The sequence below is a fragment of the Tamandua tetradactyla genome, chromosome 5 (genome assembly GCF_023851605.1).
Source record: "Tamandua tetradactyla isolate mTamTet1 chromosome 5, mTamTet1.pri, whole genome shotgun sequence".
NCBI lineage: Eukaryota > Metazoa > Chordata > Mammalia > Pilosa > Myrmecophagidae > Tamandua > Tamandua tetradactyla.
The window spans coordinates 129114702-129132413 of NC_135331.1; the positions used below are offsets into that span (position 1 = coordinate 129114702).

Here is a 17712-nt window from a genome sequence, read left to right on the forward strand (position 1 = left end):
ATACTAGAGACACATAACAGGAGATGTGGAAAGGCAGAAGAAAGAATAAGTGAACGAGAGGACAGAACAACTGATTTTGAACACACAAAAGAGCAAATGAACACACAAAAGAGCAAATGGCCAAAAAGGTGGAAAAATTTTATCTGGATCCCAAAGAAATGATAGACAAAATGAAGTGCACAAATGTTAAGAATCATCAGTGTCCCGGAAGGAGAAGAGAAGAGTAAAGGGCTAGGAAAGCTAGTTGAGGATATTAATGGGGGAAAACTTCCCAACCCTATAAAATACGTAAATATATGTGGTAGTTAGATTTAGTTGTCAACTTGGCCAGGTGAGTGTACCTAGTTTTATTGCTGCGGACATGAGCCAATGGTACGTGAACCTCATCTGTTGCTGATTTACATCTGCAGTTGGCTAGGAGGCATGCCTGCTGCAATGAAAGACATTTGACTTAATTGGCTGGTGCTTAAATGAGAGACCACAACGTAGCACAGCCTAAGCAGCTTGGCATTCCTCATCTCAGCACTCGCAACTCAGCCCAGGCCTTTGGAGATACAGAAAGAAGTCACCCCGGGGAAAGTTGTTGGAACCCAGGGGCCTGGAGAGAAGACCAGCAGAGACCATCCTGTGCCTTCCACGTAAGAAAGAACCTCAGTGGAAAGTTAGCTGCCTTTCCTCTGAAGAACTAACAAAATAAATCCCCTTTTATTAAAAGCCAATCCATCTCTGGTGTGTTGCACTCTGGCAGCTAGCAAACTAGAACAATATGCAAATCAAAGGAATTAAACGAACTCCAAATAGAATAAATCCAAATAGGTCTACCCCAAGACACATACTAATCAGTTAGTCAAATGATGAAGAGACACAGGAAATCCTGAAAGCAGCAAGACAAAAACAGTCTAGTACATACAACATGTTTAGTTTGCAAGCTGCCAGAATGTCTTTCCAGAACTAGAAAGTCTTTTTAAAAGGGGAATTTAATAAGTTACAAGTTTACAGTTCTAAGCCTATGGAAATATCCAAATTAAGGCACCAACAAGTGGTTAACTCCACTCAAAGGCCAATGGGTCTGGAACATCTCTGTCAACTGGGAAGTCATGTGGCTGGCATCTACTGTTCCCTTGCTCCGGGGCTCCACTGTTTCAGTCTCTATCCATGTGGAGGTTCTTCACTTTACTTCTCAAGGGCTGGCTTTTATCTCTTGGCTTCCCCTGGCTCTCTCCAGGTTTGGGCTTGCTTAACATCTCATGACAACATATCCTTGGGTCCAAGCATCTCCAAACATCCGTGTCTCTGTTTTCCAAGTGTCAACATCTGTGTCAGCTCTGCTCTGAAGTTTCTGTCGGCTCTCTCTCTCTCTCTCTGTTGGCTCTGTTGCTTCTGTCATTTCTCTAGACTGTAGTTTCTGCTGTTTCTCTCTCCAAAATGTTTACTCTTTTAAAAGAGTCCAATAAACTAACCAAGACCCACCTGGAACGGATGGAGTTACATATCCATCTAATTAAAGGTTAATAGCTACAACTGGGCATGTCACATCCCCAATGAGATAACCTAATCAGAAGATCCCTACCTACATTACTGAATCAGGATTAAAAGAAACAGCTGCCTCCAGAAGATTGACTCATGATTAAAATGACTTTTCTGGGGTACATAATACCTTCAAACCGGCATACAAGGGAAACCACATAAGAGTTCAAACTACTCACCTGGCACTGCGAAGGTGAGAAGGCACTGGTATAATATATTTAAGACCCTGAAAGAGATTTCCAGGCAAGAATTCTGTACCCAGACAAACTGTCCTTCAAAACCGAGGGAAAGATTAAAATTTTCACAGACAAACAAATGCTGAGAGAATTTGTAAACAAGAAACCACCCCAACAAGAAATACTAAAGGGAGTTCTGTTGGCTGAAAAAAAATACAGAAGAAGAGAGTCTAGAGAAGCACACAGAATTGAACCATACCAGAAAGTGTAACTTAAAGGATGAAAAAGAGAAAGAGGGAAAATAACATATAGATCTGACAAATAAAATCCAAAGGAAAAGATGGTGGATTCAAGAAATGCCTTTATGGTAATAACTTTGAATGTTAACAAACTAAACTTACCTGTTGTAAGCTAGACATTGGCAGAATGGATTAAAAAATAAAATCCAGCTATATGCTACTTAAGAGACTCATCTGAGACCCAAGGATACAAATAGATTGAAAGTGAAAGGATGGAAAAAGATGTTCCACATAAGCTGTAACCAAAAGAAAGCAGTAGCTATACTAATATTGGACAAAATAGATTTTAAATGTAAAGACATCATAAAAGACAAAGAAGGACACTATTTATTAATAGAAGGCACAATTCACCAAGAAGATGTAACAATCATAAATGTTTATGCTCCCAATCAAGGACTCCAAAGTGCATGACATTGGCAAAACTGAAAGCAGTGAAAGATGTTTCAACAATAATAGTAGGAGACTTCAATACACCACTCTCCTCTATAGATAGAACAACCAGACCAAGGATCAACAAGGAAAGAGAGAACTTAAACATTTGATAAGTGAATTATACCTAACAGACATATATAGGTCATTGCACCCCCAAACATCAGGATATACATTCTTCTCTAGTGCTCATGGAACATTCTCCAGGATAGAGCATATGCTGGGACACAAAACAGGTCTTTATAATTTTAAAAACAGTGAAATTATTCAAAGCATTTTTCCTGATCACAATGGAATAAAACTGGAAATCAATAACCACCAAAGAATGAGAACTTTCACAAATATATGGAGATTAAATAACACACTCTAAAACAACCGGTGGGTCAAAGAAGAAATTGCTACAGAAATGGTAGCTATCAGGAGGCAAAGAAAATGAGAAAATAATATATCAGAACTTATAGAATGTGGCAAAGGCTATGCTGAGAGGGAATTTTATTGCCCTATGCCTATATTAAAAAAAAACAAGAAAGAACAAAAATCGAGGGCTAAATTGCTCACTTGGAAAAAAATAAGTAACTCCAAAGAAATAGAAGAAGAGAAATAACAAAGATAAAAGCAGAGTTAAATGAATGGGAGAACAAAAGAACAATAGAAGTAATCAATAAAACAAAAAATTGGTTCTTTGAGAAACTCACTAAAGTCAATAGACTGCTAATGAGGCTGACAAAGAAAAAAAAGAGAGAAGACACAAATAAAATCAGAAATGAGAGGTCTGTTGCAACAGATCCAGCAGAAATAAAATGAATCATAAGAAGACTCTATGAACAACTATATGCCAACAAACTAGACAACTTAGATGAAATGGACCAATTCCTAGAAACATGCAAACAAGCTACACTGACTCAGGGAGAAACAGAAGATCTCAACAAACCAATCACAAAAAAAAAAGAGATTCAATCAGTCATCAGAAATCTTTCTACAAAGAAAAGCCCAGGGCCAGATGGCTTCACATTATCAAACATTCAAAAAAAAAACTAACACCAATCCTGTAGAAACTTTTCAAAAAAATTGAGGAAAAGGGAACATTACCTAACTCATTTTATGAAGCCAACATCACTTTAATAAAAAAACTGGGTAAATATGCTACAAGAAAGGAAAATTACAGACCAATCTCCTTAATGAACATAGATGCAGAAATTCTCAACAAAATATTATCACGGCAAATCCAGCAACACATTAAAACAATTATACACCGTGACCAAGTGGGGTTTATACCAGGAATGCAAGGATGATTCAACGCAAGAAAATCAATTAATGTAATACATCACATTAACAAATCCAAAGGGAAAAAACCATACGATCCTCTCAATTGATGCTGGAAAAGCATTTGACAAAATTCAACATCATTTTCTAATAAAAACACTTCAAAATGTAGTAATCAAAGGTAACTTCCTCAACAGAATAAAGGGCATATATGAACAACCCACAGCCAGCATCATACTCAATGGTGAGAGAGTGAAAGCTTCCCCCTCCTCCCAAGTTTGAGAACGCGACAAGGATGCCCTCTGTCACCACTATTATTCAACATTGTGGTAGAAGTTCTAGCTAGAGCAATCAGGCAAGAAAAGAAATAAAAGGCATCTACATCAAAAATAAATAAAATAAAAGGCATCCAGATCAGAAAGGAAGAAGTAAAACTCTCATTATTTGCAGATGACATCATTTACACTTGGAAAATCCTGAGAAATATCCAACAGTTACTTGAGCTATGTGCTGGTTTGAAAGGAAGTATGCCCCCTAAGAAAAGCCATGTTTTAATATAAATCCCATTTCATAAAGGTAGAATAATCTCTATTCAATACTGTATGTTTGAAACTGTGATTGGATCATCTCCCTGGTTGATGTGATTTAGTCAAGAATGGTTGTTAAACTGGATTAGGGGATGACATGTCTCCACCCATTTGAGTGGGTCTTGATTGGTTTACTGGAGTCCTATAAAAGAGGAAACATTTTGGAGAAAGAGATTCAGAGAGAGCAACACTGCGAAGCAGAGAGTCCACCAGCCAGCGACCTTTGGAGATGAAGAAGGAAAACACCTTCCGGGGAGCTTCATGAAACCGAAAGCCAGGAGAGGAAGCTAGCAGATAACTCCGTATTTGCTATGTGCCCTTCCAGCCTAGAGAGAAGCCCTGACTGTGTTTGCCATGTTCCTTCTCACTTGAGAGAGAAACCCTGAACTTCATCGGCCTTCTTGAACCAAGGTATCTTTCCCCGGATACCTTTGATTGGACATTTCTATAGACTTGTTGTGATTCGGACATTTTCTGGGCCTTAGAACTGTAAACTAGCAATTTATTAAATTCCCCTTTTTAAAAGCCATTCCATTTCTGGTATATTGTACTCCGGCAGCTAGCAAACTAGAACAAGCTAATAAACAAATTCAGCAGGTAGCAGGATATAAAATTAATGTGCAAAAATCAGGAATGTTTCTATACACAAGCAGTGACCTAACTGAAGAGTTAGTTAAGGAAAAAATTCCATTCAAAAGAGCAACTAAAAGAATCAGCTACCTAGGAATGAACAACTAGGGACATAAAGGACTTGTACATAGAAAACTACATAACAATGCTAAAAAAAATCAAAGAAGATCTAAATAGGTGGAAAGATATTCCCTGCTCATGGATAGGAAGGTTAAGTGTAGTTAGGTATGTCTTCTTGTAAATGTGGAGTTGCCCTATGACACGGCAATACCACCCACAAAAGCTGAAAGCAGTGGCACAAATAGATATTTGCACACTGATGTTCACAGCAACATTGTTCACAATTGCCAAAAGATGGAAACAGTCCAAGGTCCATCAAAACACAAGTGGATTGACAAAATGTGTTATATATATATATATACACACACACACACACACGATGGAATATTATGCAGCAGTAGGACAAAATGACATCCTGAATCACATGACAAGATGAAAGACCCTTGAGGACATAGTGGTGAGTGAAATAAGCCAGACACAAAAGGATATATATTGTATGATTCCACTTTTTATGACTATGGTAAATACAAAATCAGAGGCTTGTAATACAGAATATAGGGGACTTAGAGATACAAGGAGGCTAGAGATGGATGAACAGTTAGCTAATGTGGTTAAACTTAAATGTAAGGGAATAGGTACTAGTGGGTTGATGAGTAATATTACCATATTGAAGGTGAACATGATTGAAAAGTGATATATAGACCCATGCGTCCCACTCATTAACACTACAGATAGTAATAAGTTCTTGCATGAACTACTGCAAAGATATGAATATTGCACAAAGAGTACATAAGTTCCAGGTATTGCAGGAAAACTGTTATAGGCTATGTTTAACAGAAAAACATCAACAGTACCACAGCAGCACCCAGGGTAAATAATGGAGGGAGCAACAAGACTTAAGGGGAGGTTTGGATTTTGTATTGGGTGAGGGTGTGTTTATTGGTTGTTTTTCTCTTGGGAATAATGAAATTATCTAAAATTGAGACTTTTGATGGACTGTTGACTTTGGTAATTATACCTGATGCCCAATGAATGGAGGTGGCTAAAGGATGCACTGACTGAGAAGTAGAATGGCGAGCAGTGGTATATACATATGATCAAATATTGTGCTGCTCCAAAAAAGAACAAAGTTCTGAGGCTTGCAACATTGTGAACAAACCTATGGGATATTTGGTGAGGCAAAATAAGCCAGGAACAAAAGAGCAAATATTGTATGTCTCATTTAGAAAATACTTATAAGAAAACAGGGGTATATATATATATATATATATATATATATATATATGAAACCTGGTATTTAGAGATAAGAATGAAGCCGATCAGGTCAGGATTAAGGTAATTCAGAATTCAGGGGTAAGTAAGACACTGTCTTTATTTTAGAACCTCATCTACTCTTTGAGGCCAAAGGATGAAAAGTTTATTTTGTCCAGAACCTAAATTTTCTGTAGCATATATTCTAACTCAACCTATCTGGATAAATCATTTAAGCAATCAAAACACAGGGAGCCCAGAATAAGAATGAGAGTCTTTAATCCTGTGTAGCTTAATATAATGCCTGGATATATCCCAGTATACATGAAACAGATAATCAAGAAGAATTGGCAAAGACCCCTGAGGGATGGGAAAATATATATGGAGCTATTAAATTTTACCATTGGGGAAACTCTTGATGCTGTGTCAAACAGGGACACACCAAATCAATAGGCCAAAGCCCATGATCTTGAGGCTTGCTCTTGTGAAGCTTATGTAGGGAAGAAGCTTAGCCTACCTAGAAGTATTCCTAAGAGCAATCTCCAGAGGACCTCTTTTGTTTCTCAGATGTGGCCTCTCTCTAAGCCCAACTCTGCAAGTGAAATCATTGCCCTCCCACTACGTGGGCCATGACATCCAGGGGTGAAAGTCTCCCTGGTGGCATGGGAGATGACTCACAGGGATGAGCCTGGCCCTGGTACCATGGGATCAACAATGAATCCTGACCAAATGGGGAAAAGAAGTATAACAAATAAGGTTATCAGTGCTGAAAGAGTTCAAATAGAGTCAAGAGGCTACTCCGGAGGTCACTCCTATGTAAATTTCAATTAGATATTGCTACCTATCATAGCTTGCAAAACCCCAACCAAAACCATTCCTGCCAATCCTAAAGAATATGTAGGGCATTATATAAGATTCTACAAAGGTTCCATGCACTAGGGTAACTTTCAGGAAACTACAACTCCAGATTGGTCCCTGGACCAGAGAATCCTGAAATGTAGAAGGGCCAGCCTCTCCAGAGGATAGAATATCAACTAATTCCATCCTCCTATCCCATATTATGAATAGCTCCTTCCAACATGAATAAGTTAGAATGGGCATAGCCCAAAAATCCCTAAAGCATAGGAAGAAGATCAAAGCTGTTGGTGGAGTTATACAGAGAAGTTAGGGTTTAACAAACAAATATGACTGCTGAATCATTATATTGATATTCCTTCTAGTCTCCAGTACCTTAGAACAGCTAAAACTAAAAAACTAAAATTGTGGAACTGTATCCCATACCAAACTCTGAAATCTGTTCTACAACTAATTGTTGTGATGAGCTTTGAAATTTATTGCTTTTTATTTTTCACAAAAAAGAAAAAAAAAGTCAATGTGATGATAAGTACCCAGCTGTATCATGATATTGTGAACCACTGATTGTATACTTTAAATGATTACATGTGTTCTAGTTTGCTAGCTGCCAGAATGCAATATACCAGAAACAGAATGGCCTTTAAAAAGGAAAAATTAATAAGTTGCATGTTTACTTTTAGGCTGAGAAAATGTCCCAATTAAAACAAGTCTATAGAAATGTCCAATCAAAGGCATCCAGGGAAAGATACCTTGATTCAAGAAGGCCGATGAAGTTCAGGGTTTCTCTCTCAAGTGAGAAGGCACATGGCGAACACAGTCAGGGTTTCTCTCTCAGCTGGAAGGGCACATGGCGAACACAGCATCATCTGCTAGCTTCCTCTCCTGGCTTCCGGTTTCATGAAGCTCCCTGGGAGGCATTTTCCTCCTTCATCTCCAAAGGTCGCTGGCTGGTGGACTCTCTGCTTCATCGTGCTGCAGCATTCTCTGCTGTCTCTGAATCTCTTTTTCTCCAAAATGTTTCCTCTTTTATAGGACTCCAGTAAACCAATCAAGACCCGCCCATATGGATGGAAACATGTTATCACCTAATCCAGTTTAACAACCACTCTTGACTTAATCACATCATCCAGGGAGATGATCTGATTATAGTTTCAAACATACAGTATTGAATAGGGATTATTCTACATTTATTAAATGGGATGTTGATTAAAACATGGCTTTTCTAGGGGCATACATCTTTTCAAACCAGCATAACATGGTTTGTGATTATATAAATCAATAAAAAATAATAATATTTTGTAAAAAGGCATTCAAATAGGAAAGGAATAAGTAAAACTTTCATTATTTGCAGACGACATGATTCTATAGTTGGAAAACCCTGAGAAATCTATGACAAGGCTATCTAAGTTAATAAATTCTGCAAAGTGGCAGGATACAAGATTAATATGCTGGGACTCCTGAGTCCAGTGGTGGCAGGGAGGGGTTGGTAGGTAGGTGTGCCAGGTCCTGCCACCTCTGCTCCATGACCTTGCCTCCCTTCCCTCCTCCCTTTCCACCCTGAGTCCACCATGCCACAGTACCAAACCTGGGAGGAGTTCAGCCTCGAGGCTGAGAAGCTCTACCTTGCAGATCCTATGAAGGCATATGTGGTTCTCAAGTATAGACATTCTGATGGGAGTCTGTGTATTAAAGTAACAGATGATTTAGTTTGTTTGGTGTATAGAACAGACCAAGCTCAAGATGTAAAGAAGATTGAGAAATTCCACAGTCAACTATTGCAACTTATGGTAGCCAAGGAATCCCACAGTGTTGCCATGGAAACCAACTGAAGGTTTTGAAATGAAGACTGTATGGTCATAGGAAGTAAAAAAATATCTTTTGAATTGGAGGAAGTGTTGGGACAGAAAGTACTTTAAGTAACTAAGTGGGTTATTCAAAAACCAAGAGACCATTTTCTGTACTTTGTTTTTTAATTGTTTACTTAGAGAGTGAGAAACTTACTAATGTAAATTAGTTAATTTAGTCAGTTAGAAAGCCTCTATTTATTTTTGGAAATTGAACATGAAATGCATCTGTCTTAGAAGCTTTTTGCAGATTATTTGATGTTAGGCAAAATATATAATTATTTCTTTGGTAAATTTGTATCCGTGATTTGAAAAGATATCAAGAGGAGCCAGTCTTCCTTCAATTTAGTTCTTCTATCTTTTAAAAAAAAATTTCAGTGTAGCCATTTTACTGGATCAATAATTCTTTTGGAGCATAAATATTTGTGCTATTGATGACCAGTAGATATTTAATATGGTAACTGGAATTAATTATGCATAATAGTATACCTATTTAAGTAAGGTAGTGTAGTCACAATTACGTTTAAAAGTATTTATGAATTACAAGTATTTCTTTACCTTAACCTTTCCAGATTTAACCTATATTTTTGAATGTAAGGTATTTAGTTCACCAAGTTATAATTTATTTGAATCCAGTTTTCAGTGATCAAAAATAACTGCAATTACTTTGAACACATGAACTGAATCATGGTCACTAATGACTGAAATCACCCTATTACGAAAATATTTACTACATATATCTTATCTATAATTTCTCAGTAGGGCTATGGTTATTTGAACTATTAAATCTTTGCATACCTCTATGACAACCCTGCCCATTTTCTCTTTACTTAACCAAGGTGTTAAACACTGTCAAAACTGTTATGCTTTCTAGTAACCCAGAAATATATTAGTTGATATTTATCTTGTATTTGTCACCTGAGTTTTACCACCTACAGGTAATTTTCACATGTTGAAATGTGAAGAGAAAATGAAGGCACTATACTTTAAAGTATTTTTTGTTAGAAGTTTGTCATGTTGAGTAACATTTTAGCATGGAAAGTTCCACTGGCCATTATGAATTTTGGAATGTTTGCAAGAGGAAACAACAAATAAAATATTACATGAAAAAAGATTAATGTACAAAAATCAGTAATGTTTCAATAACAATAAGCTAACTGAGAAGATAATTAAGGAAAAAATTATATTCAAAATAGCAACTAAAAGAATCAGATATCTAGGAATAAGCTTTAACCAGGGATGTTAAAGACATAATATTGCTAAAATAAATCAAAGAAGACCTAAATAGATGGAAAGACACCCTGTGCTCATGGACAGGAAGGCTGAGTATCATTAAGATGTCAATTCTACCCAGATGGATCTACAGATTCAATGTAATACCAATCAAAATTCCATGAACTTACTTTGAAGACTTGGAAAAGCTAGTTATCAAATTCATTTGGAAGGAAAAGAAACCTCAAATAGTCCAAGATAGCCTAATAACAAAGAACGAAATAGGAGGATTAACACTTTCTGATTTTAAAGCTTATTATAAAGCCACAGTGCCAAAACAGCATGGTAATGGCACAAAGAGAGAAGCATTGACCAATGGAATCGGATTGAGAGTGCAGAGTTAGACCACCAAATTGAAGTCAATTGATCTTTGACATGGCCCCCAAATCCACTGAACTGGTACAGAAAAGTTTTTTTCAATAAATGGGCACGGGAGACCTGGATATTAATAGCCAAAAGGATAAAAAAGGACTCTACCTTACACCTCATACAAAAATTAACTCAAAGGGGATGCCCCGCAGCAGCCGACCCGCCCGCCCTCCTTCTCCCTTCTCTTCCTCCGCCGGCCCGCCACGCGGCGCCCACGCCCCGCAGCAGCTGACCCACCCGCCCTCCTTCTCCCCTCTCTTCCTCCGCCGGCCCGCCGCGCGGCGCCCACGCCCCGCAGCAGCCGACCCGCCCGCCCTCCTTCTCCCCTCTCCTCCCCCTCCTGCTCCAGCTGCTCTCCAACCACCACGGTGCCCTCTTCCCCCGCCTTCACTGGCTCCTCCACCACCAGCCTCTACAGCCTTGCCGCCCTCACCTTTCCTCCTCCAGAACAGCTACTGGGGGAGTGGAGATAATACAGAGCAGCTCCCGGAGCCACGAGGGAGATCAAAGGGACGGCGTACCCCATCCTGGAACGGCTGACTATCTGGGAGAACCAGCTCCGGTGAGATCACCAAGGAGCACGGGCTTTCCTGGGTGGGACGGCAAGCGACCGGAGTCCCTCCCTTCCACCTTCCCAGGCCAGCTGGTAGAATTGGACAGGCGGTCCCCTTAGACCGCGGCGGCTGGTGCCCCCACCACACGAGGCCCCCCAGAACAACTGAGATAGTTGGGTCGGAAATCCCCAGACTGCGGAGAACAGTGACCGGGGGATCCCTTCCAAACACGTGACTCCCCCGTCAGCTGGGAATAGTGCACTCTCCCGGGCTGTGACAGCTGGCGCCCTCCCGCCACGCTTGGTGCCCCGGGCCGACTAGCTAATTCGGCCGGACGCTCTCCCGTGCTGCGGCGGCCGGCGACCCTCCCTGCATTCGGAACCCCAGGCCGGCTGGCATTCTTCCAAGACGCTTCGGCTGCCGAACCTCCCCTACGGCGAGAATTTTCCAGAGTTAAAGGACCCACAGCAACTTTCACTGGTGGAACCCGTAGACAAACGTGTGCCACGAGCGCCACCTACTGGGCAGGATAAGAAAAACAGAACCCAGAGATTGCACAGAAAAATCTTTCAACCTGTGGGGTCGAACACCCAGGGAAATCTGACTAAATGCCCAGACGCCAGCAGAAGATAACGGATCACGCTCAGAAAATTGAACATATGGCCCAGTCAAACGAAGAAACCAATAGTTCAAATGAGATACAGGAGCTGAAACAACTAATGCTGAATATACGAACAGAAATGGAAAACCTCTTCAAAAACAAAATCGATAAATTGAGGGAGGACATGAAGAAGACATGGGCTGAACATAAAGAAGAAATAGAAAAACTGAAAAAACAAATCACAGAATTTATGGAAGTGAAGGATAAAGTAGAAAAGATGGAAAAAACAATGGATACCTACAATGACAGATTTAAAGAAACAGAAGATAGAATTAGTGATTTGGAGGATGAAACATCTGAATTCCAAAAAGAAACAGAAACTATCCGAAAAAGAATGGAAAAATTTGAACAAGGTATCAGGGAACTCAAGGACAATGTGAACCGTACAAATATACGTGTAGTGGGTATCCCAGAAGGAGAAGAGAAGGGAAAAGGAGGAGAAAAACTAATGGAAGAAATTATCACTGAAAATTTCCCAACTCTTATGAAAGACCTAAAATTACAGATCCAAGAAGTGCAGCACACCCCAAAGAGATTAGACACAAATAGGCGTTCCCCAAGACACTTACTAGTTAGAATGTCAGAGGTCAAAGAGAAAGAGAGGATCTTGAAAGCAGCGAGAGAAAAACAATCCGTCACATACAAGGGAAACCCAATAAGACTATGTGTAGATTTCTCAGCAGAAACCATGGAAGCTAGAAGACAGTGGGATGATATATTTAAGTTACTAAAAGAGAAAAACTGCCAGCCAAGACTCCTATATCCAGCAAAATTGTCCTTCAAAAATGAGGGAGAAATTAAAACATTCTCAGACAAAAAGTCACTAAGAGAATTTGTGACCAAGAGACCAGCTCTGCAAGAAATACTAAAGGAAGCACTAGAGTCAGATACAAAAAGACAGAAGAGAGAGACATGGAGAAAAGTGTAGAAAGAAGGAAAGTCAGATATGATATATATAATACAAAAGGCAAAATGGTAGAGGAAAATATTATCCAAACAGTAATAACTCTAAATGTCAATGGATTGAATTCCCCAATTAAAAGACATAGACTGGCAGAATGGATTAAAAAACAGGATCCTTCTATATGCTGTCTACAGGAAACACATCTTAGACCCAAAGATAAATATAGGTTGAAAGTGAAAGGTTGGGAAAAGATATTTCATGCAAATAACAACCAGAAAAGAGCAGGAGTGGCTATACTAATATCCAACAAGTTAGACTTCAAATGTAAAACAGTTAAAAGAGACAAAGAAGGACACTATATACTATTAAAAGGAACAATTAAGCAAGAAGACATAACAATCATAAATATTTACGCACCGAACCAGAATGCCCCAAAATACGTGAGGAATACACTGCAAACACTGAAAAGGGAAATAGACACATATACCATAATAGTTGGAGACTTCAATTCACCACTCTCATCAATGGACAGAACATCTAGACAGAGGATCAATAAAGAAATAGAGAACCTGAATATTACTATAAATGAGCTTGACTTAACAGACATTTATAGGACATTACATCCCACAACAGCAGGATACACCTTTTTTTCAAGTGCTCATGGATCATTCTCAAAGAAAGACCATATGCTGGGTCACAAAGCAAGTCTTAACAAATTTAAAAAGATTGAAATCATACACAACACTTTCTCGGATCATAAAGGAATGAAGTTGGAAATCAATAATAGGCGGAGTGCCAGAAAATTCATAAATGCGTGGAGGCTCAACAACACACTCTTAAACAACAACTGGGTCAAAGAAGAAATTGCAAGAGAAATTAGTAAATACCTAGACGCAAATGAAAATGAAGACACAACATATCAAAACTTATGGGACGCAGCAAAGGCAGTGCTAAGAGGGAAATTTATTGCCCTAAATGCCTTTATCAGAAAAGAAGAAAAGGCAAAAATGCAGGAATTAACTGTCCACTTGGAAGAACTGGAGAAAGAACAGCAAACTAATCCCAAAGCAAGCAAAAGGAAAGAAATAACAAAGATTAGAGCAGAAATAAATGAAATTGAAAACATGAAAACAATAGAGAAAATCAATAAGACCAGAAGTTGGTTCTATGAGAAAATCAACACGATTGATGGGCCCTTAGCAAGATTGACAAAAAGAAGAAGAGAGAGGATGCAAATAAATAAGATTAGAAATGAAAGAGGAGACATAACTACTGACCTCACAGAAATAAAGGAGGTAATAACAGGATACTATGAACAACTTTACGCTAATAAATACAACAATTTAGAAGAAATGGACAGGTTCCTGGAAAGACATGAACAACCAACTTTGACTCAAGAAGAAATAGACGACCTCAACAAACCAATCACAAGTAAAGAGATTGAATTAGTTATTCAAAAGCTCCCTAAAAAGAAAAGTCCAGGACCAGACGGCTTCACATGTGAATTCTATCAAACATTCCAGAAAGAATTAGTACCTACTCTCCTCAAACTGTTCAACATAATCGAAGTGGAGGGAAAACTACCTAATTCATTCTATGAAGCCAACATCACCCTCATGCCAAAACCAGGCAAAGATATTACAAAAAAAGAAAACTACAGACCAATCTCTCTAATGAATACAGATGCAAAAATTCTCAATAAAATTCTAGCAAATCGTATACAACAACACATTAAAAGAATTATACATCATGACCAAGTAGGATTCATCCCAGGTATGCAAGGATGGTTCAACATAAGAAAATCAATTAATGTAATACACCATATCAACAAATCAAAGCAGAAAAATCACATGATCATCTCAATTGATGCAGAGAAGGCATTTGACAAGATTCAACATCCTTTCCTGCTGAAAACACTTCAAAAGATAGGAATACAAGGGAACTTCCTTAAAATTATAGAGGGAATATATGAAAAACCCACAGCTAATATCATCCTCAATGGGGAAAAATTGAAAACTTTCCCCCTAAGATCAGGAACAAGACAAGGATGTCCACTATCACCACTATTATTCAACATTGTGTTGGAAGTTCTAGCCAGAGCAATTAGGCAAGAAAAAGAAATACAAGGCATCAGAATTGGAAAGGAAGAAGTAAAACTATCACTGTTTGCAGACGATATGATACTATATGTAGAAAACCCAGAAAAATCCACAACAAAATTACTAGAGCTAATAAATGAGTACAGCAAAGTAGCAGGCTACAAGATCAACATTCAAAAATCTGTAGCTTTTCTATACACTAGTAATGAACAAGCTGAGGCGGAAATCAAGAAACGAATCCCATTTACAATCGCAACTAAAAGAATAAAATACCTAGGAATAAATTTAACCAAAGAGACAAAAAACCTATATAAAGAAAACTACAAAAAACTGTTAAAAGAAATCACAGAAGACCTAAATAGATGGAAGGGCATACCGTGTTCATGGATTGGAAGACTAAATATAGTTAAGATGTCAATCCTACCTAAATTGATTTACAGATTCAATGCAATACCAATCAAAATCCCAACAACTTACTTTTCAGAAATAGAAAAACCAATAAGCAAATTTATCTGGAAGGGCAGGGTGCCCCAAATTGCTTAAAACATCTTGAGGAAAAAAAACGAAGCTGGAGGTCTCGCGCTGCCTGACTTTAAGGCATATTATGAAGCCACAGTGGTCAAAACAGCATGGTATTGGCATAAAGATAGATATATCGACCAATGGAATCGAATAGAGTGCTCAGATATAGACCCTCTCATCTATGGACATTTGATCTTTGATAAGGCAGTCAAGCCAACTCACCTGGGACAGAACAGTCTCTTCAATAAATGGTGCCTAGAGAGCTGGATATCCATATGCAAAAGAATGAAAGAGGACCCATATCTCACACCCTATACAAAAGTTAACTCAAAATGGATCAAAGATCTAAACATTAGGTCTAAGACCATAAAACAGTTAGAGGAAAATGTAGGGAGATATCTTATGAAACTTAGAATTGGAGGCGGTTTTATGGACCTTAAACCTAAAGCAAGAGCACTGAAGAAGGAAATAAATAAATGGGAGCTCCTCAAAATTAAACACTTTTGTGCATCAAAGAACTTCATCAAGAAAGTAGAAAGACAGCCTACACAATGGGAGACAATATTTGGAAACAACATATCAGATAAAGGTCTAGTATCCAGAATTTATAAGGAGATTGTTCAACTCAACAACAAAAAGACAGCCAACCCAATTACAAAATGGGAAAAAGACTTGAACAGACACCTACCAGAAGAGGAAATACAAATGACCAAAAGGCACATGAAGAGATGCTCAATGTCCCTGGCCATTAGAGAAATGCAAATCAAAACCACAATGAGATATCATCTCACACCCACCAGAATGGCCATTATCAACAAAACAGAAAATGACAAGTGCTGGGGAGGATGCGGAGAAAGAGGCACACTTATCCACTGTTGGTGGGAATGTCAAATGGTGCAAGCGTTGTGGAAGGCAGTATGGCAGTCCCTCAAAAAGCTGAATATAGAATTGCCATACGACCCAGCAATACCATTGCTAGGTATCTACTCAAAGGACTTAAGTGCAAAGACACAAACGGACATTTGCACACCAATGTTTATAGCAGCGTTGTTTACAATTGCAAAGAGATGGAAGCAGCCAAAATCTCCATCAACAGAAGAGTGGCTAAACAAACTGTGGTATATACATACGATGGAATATTATGCAGCTTTAAGACAAGATAAACTTATGAACCATGTAATAACATGGATGGACCTAGAGAATATTATGCTGAGTGAGTCCAGCCAAAAACTAAAGGACAAATACTGTATGGTCCCACTGATGTGAACGGACATTCGAGAATAAACTTGAAATATTTCATTGGTAACAGAGTTCAGCAGGAGTTAGAAACAGGGTAAGACAATGGGTAATTGAAGCTGAAGGGATACAGACTGTGCAACAGGACTAGATACAAAAACTCAAAAATGGACAGCACAATAATACCTAATTGTAAAGTAATCATGTTAAAATACTGAATGAAGCTGCATCTGAGCTATAGGGTTTTTTTGTTTTTGTTTGCTTGTTGGTTTGTTTGTTGTTGTTGTTTTTTACTATTATTACTACTTTTATTTCTTTTCTTTATATTAACATTTTATATCTTTTTCTGTTGTGTTGCTAGTTCCTCTAAACCGATGCAAATGTACTAAGAAACAATGATCATACATCTATGTGATGATGTTAAGAATTACTGAGTGTATATGTAGAATGGTATGATTTCTAAATGTTGTGTTAATTTCTTTTTTTTTCTTTCCGTTAATAAAAAAATAAAAAAAATAAAAGGTTCAAAAAAAAAAATTAACTCAAAGGGGATCAAAGGCCTAAATATAAGAGTACCATAAAATTCATAGAAAAAAATATATAGGGAAACATCTTCAAGACCTAGTAATAGGAGGTAGATTCCTAAACTTTACATCCAAAGCAAAAGCAATAAAAGAAATATTGATAAATGGGAACTCCTTAAAATCAAAGCTTCTATTCCTCAAAAGACTTTGTCAAAAAGGTGAAGAGGCAGCCAACTCATTGGGGGAAAATATTTGGAAACAACATATCAGATAAAGGTTTGATATCCTGTATATATAAAGAAATCATACAACTCAACAATAAAAGAATGAACAACCCAATTATAAAATGGGCTAGAGATGTAAATAGACAATTTTCCAAAGAGCAAATACAGATGGCTAAAAAGCACATGAAGAGATGTTCATTTTCATTAGCTGTAAGAGAAATGCAGATCATCAAGATTACAATGAAATACCACATCACACCTATGAGAATGGCTACTATTAAACAAATAGGAATCTACAAATGTTGAAGAGGATATGAAGAAATTGGAATATTTATGCACTGCTCATGGGAATGTATAATGGTACAGCCACTATAGAAGACAGTTTGGAAGTTCCTCAGAAAACGAAATGTTGAGTTGCCTATGACC

The 17712-nt window shown here is 38.1% G+C and overlaps 1 protein-coding gene and 1 pseudogene across 1 annotated transcript in view; one reads left to right on the forward strand and one right to left on the reverse strand.

Annotated features, from left to right (window-relative positions):
* The window catches only part of KHDC1L (KH domain containing 1 like), a 78975-nt gene extending 70131 nt beyond the window's left edge, over positions 1-8844 (reverse strand). Inside the window, exon 1 of the mRNA XM_077159249.1 lies at positions 8700-8844. Coding sequence (XP_077015364.1) covers positions 8700-8744 — 45 coding nt within the window. The 5' untranslated portion in view covers positions 8745-8844. The remainder of the gene's footprint in view (positions 1-8699) is intronic.
* LOC143682736 (signal recognition particle 9 kDa protein pseudogene) lies at positions 8646-8906 on the forward strand (annotated as a pseudogene).
* The last annotated feature ends 8806 nt before the right edge of the window (positions 8907-17712 follow it).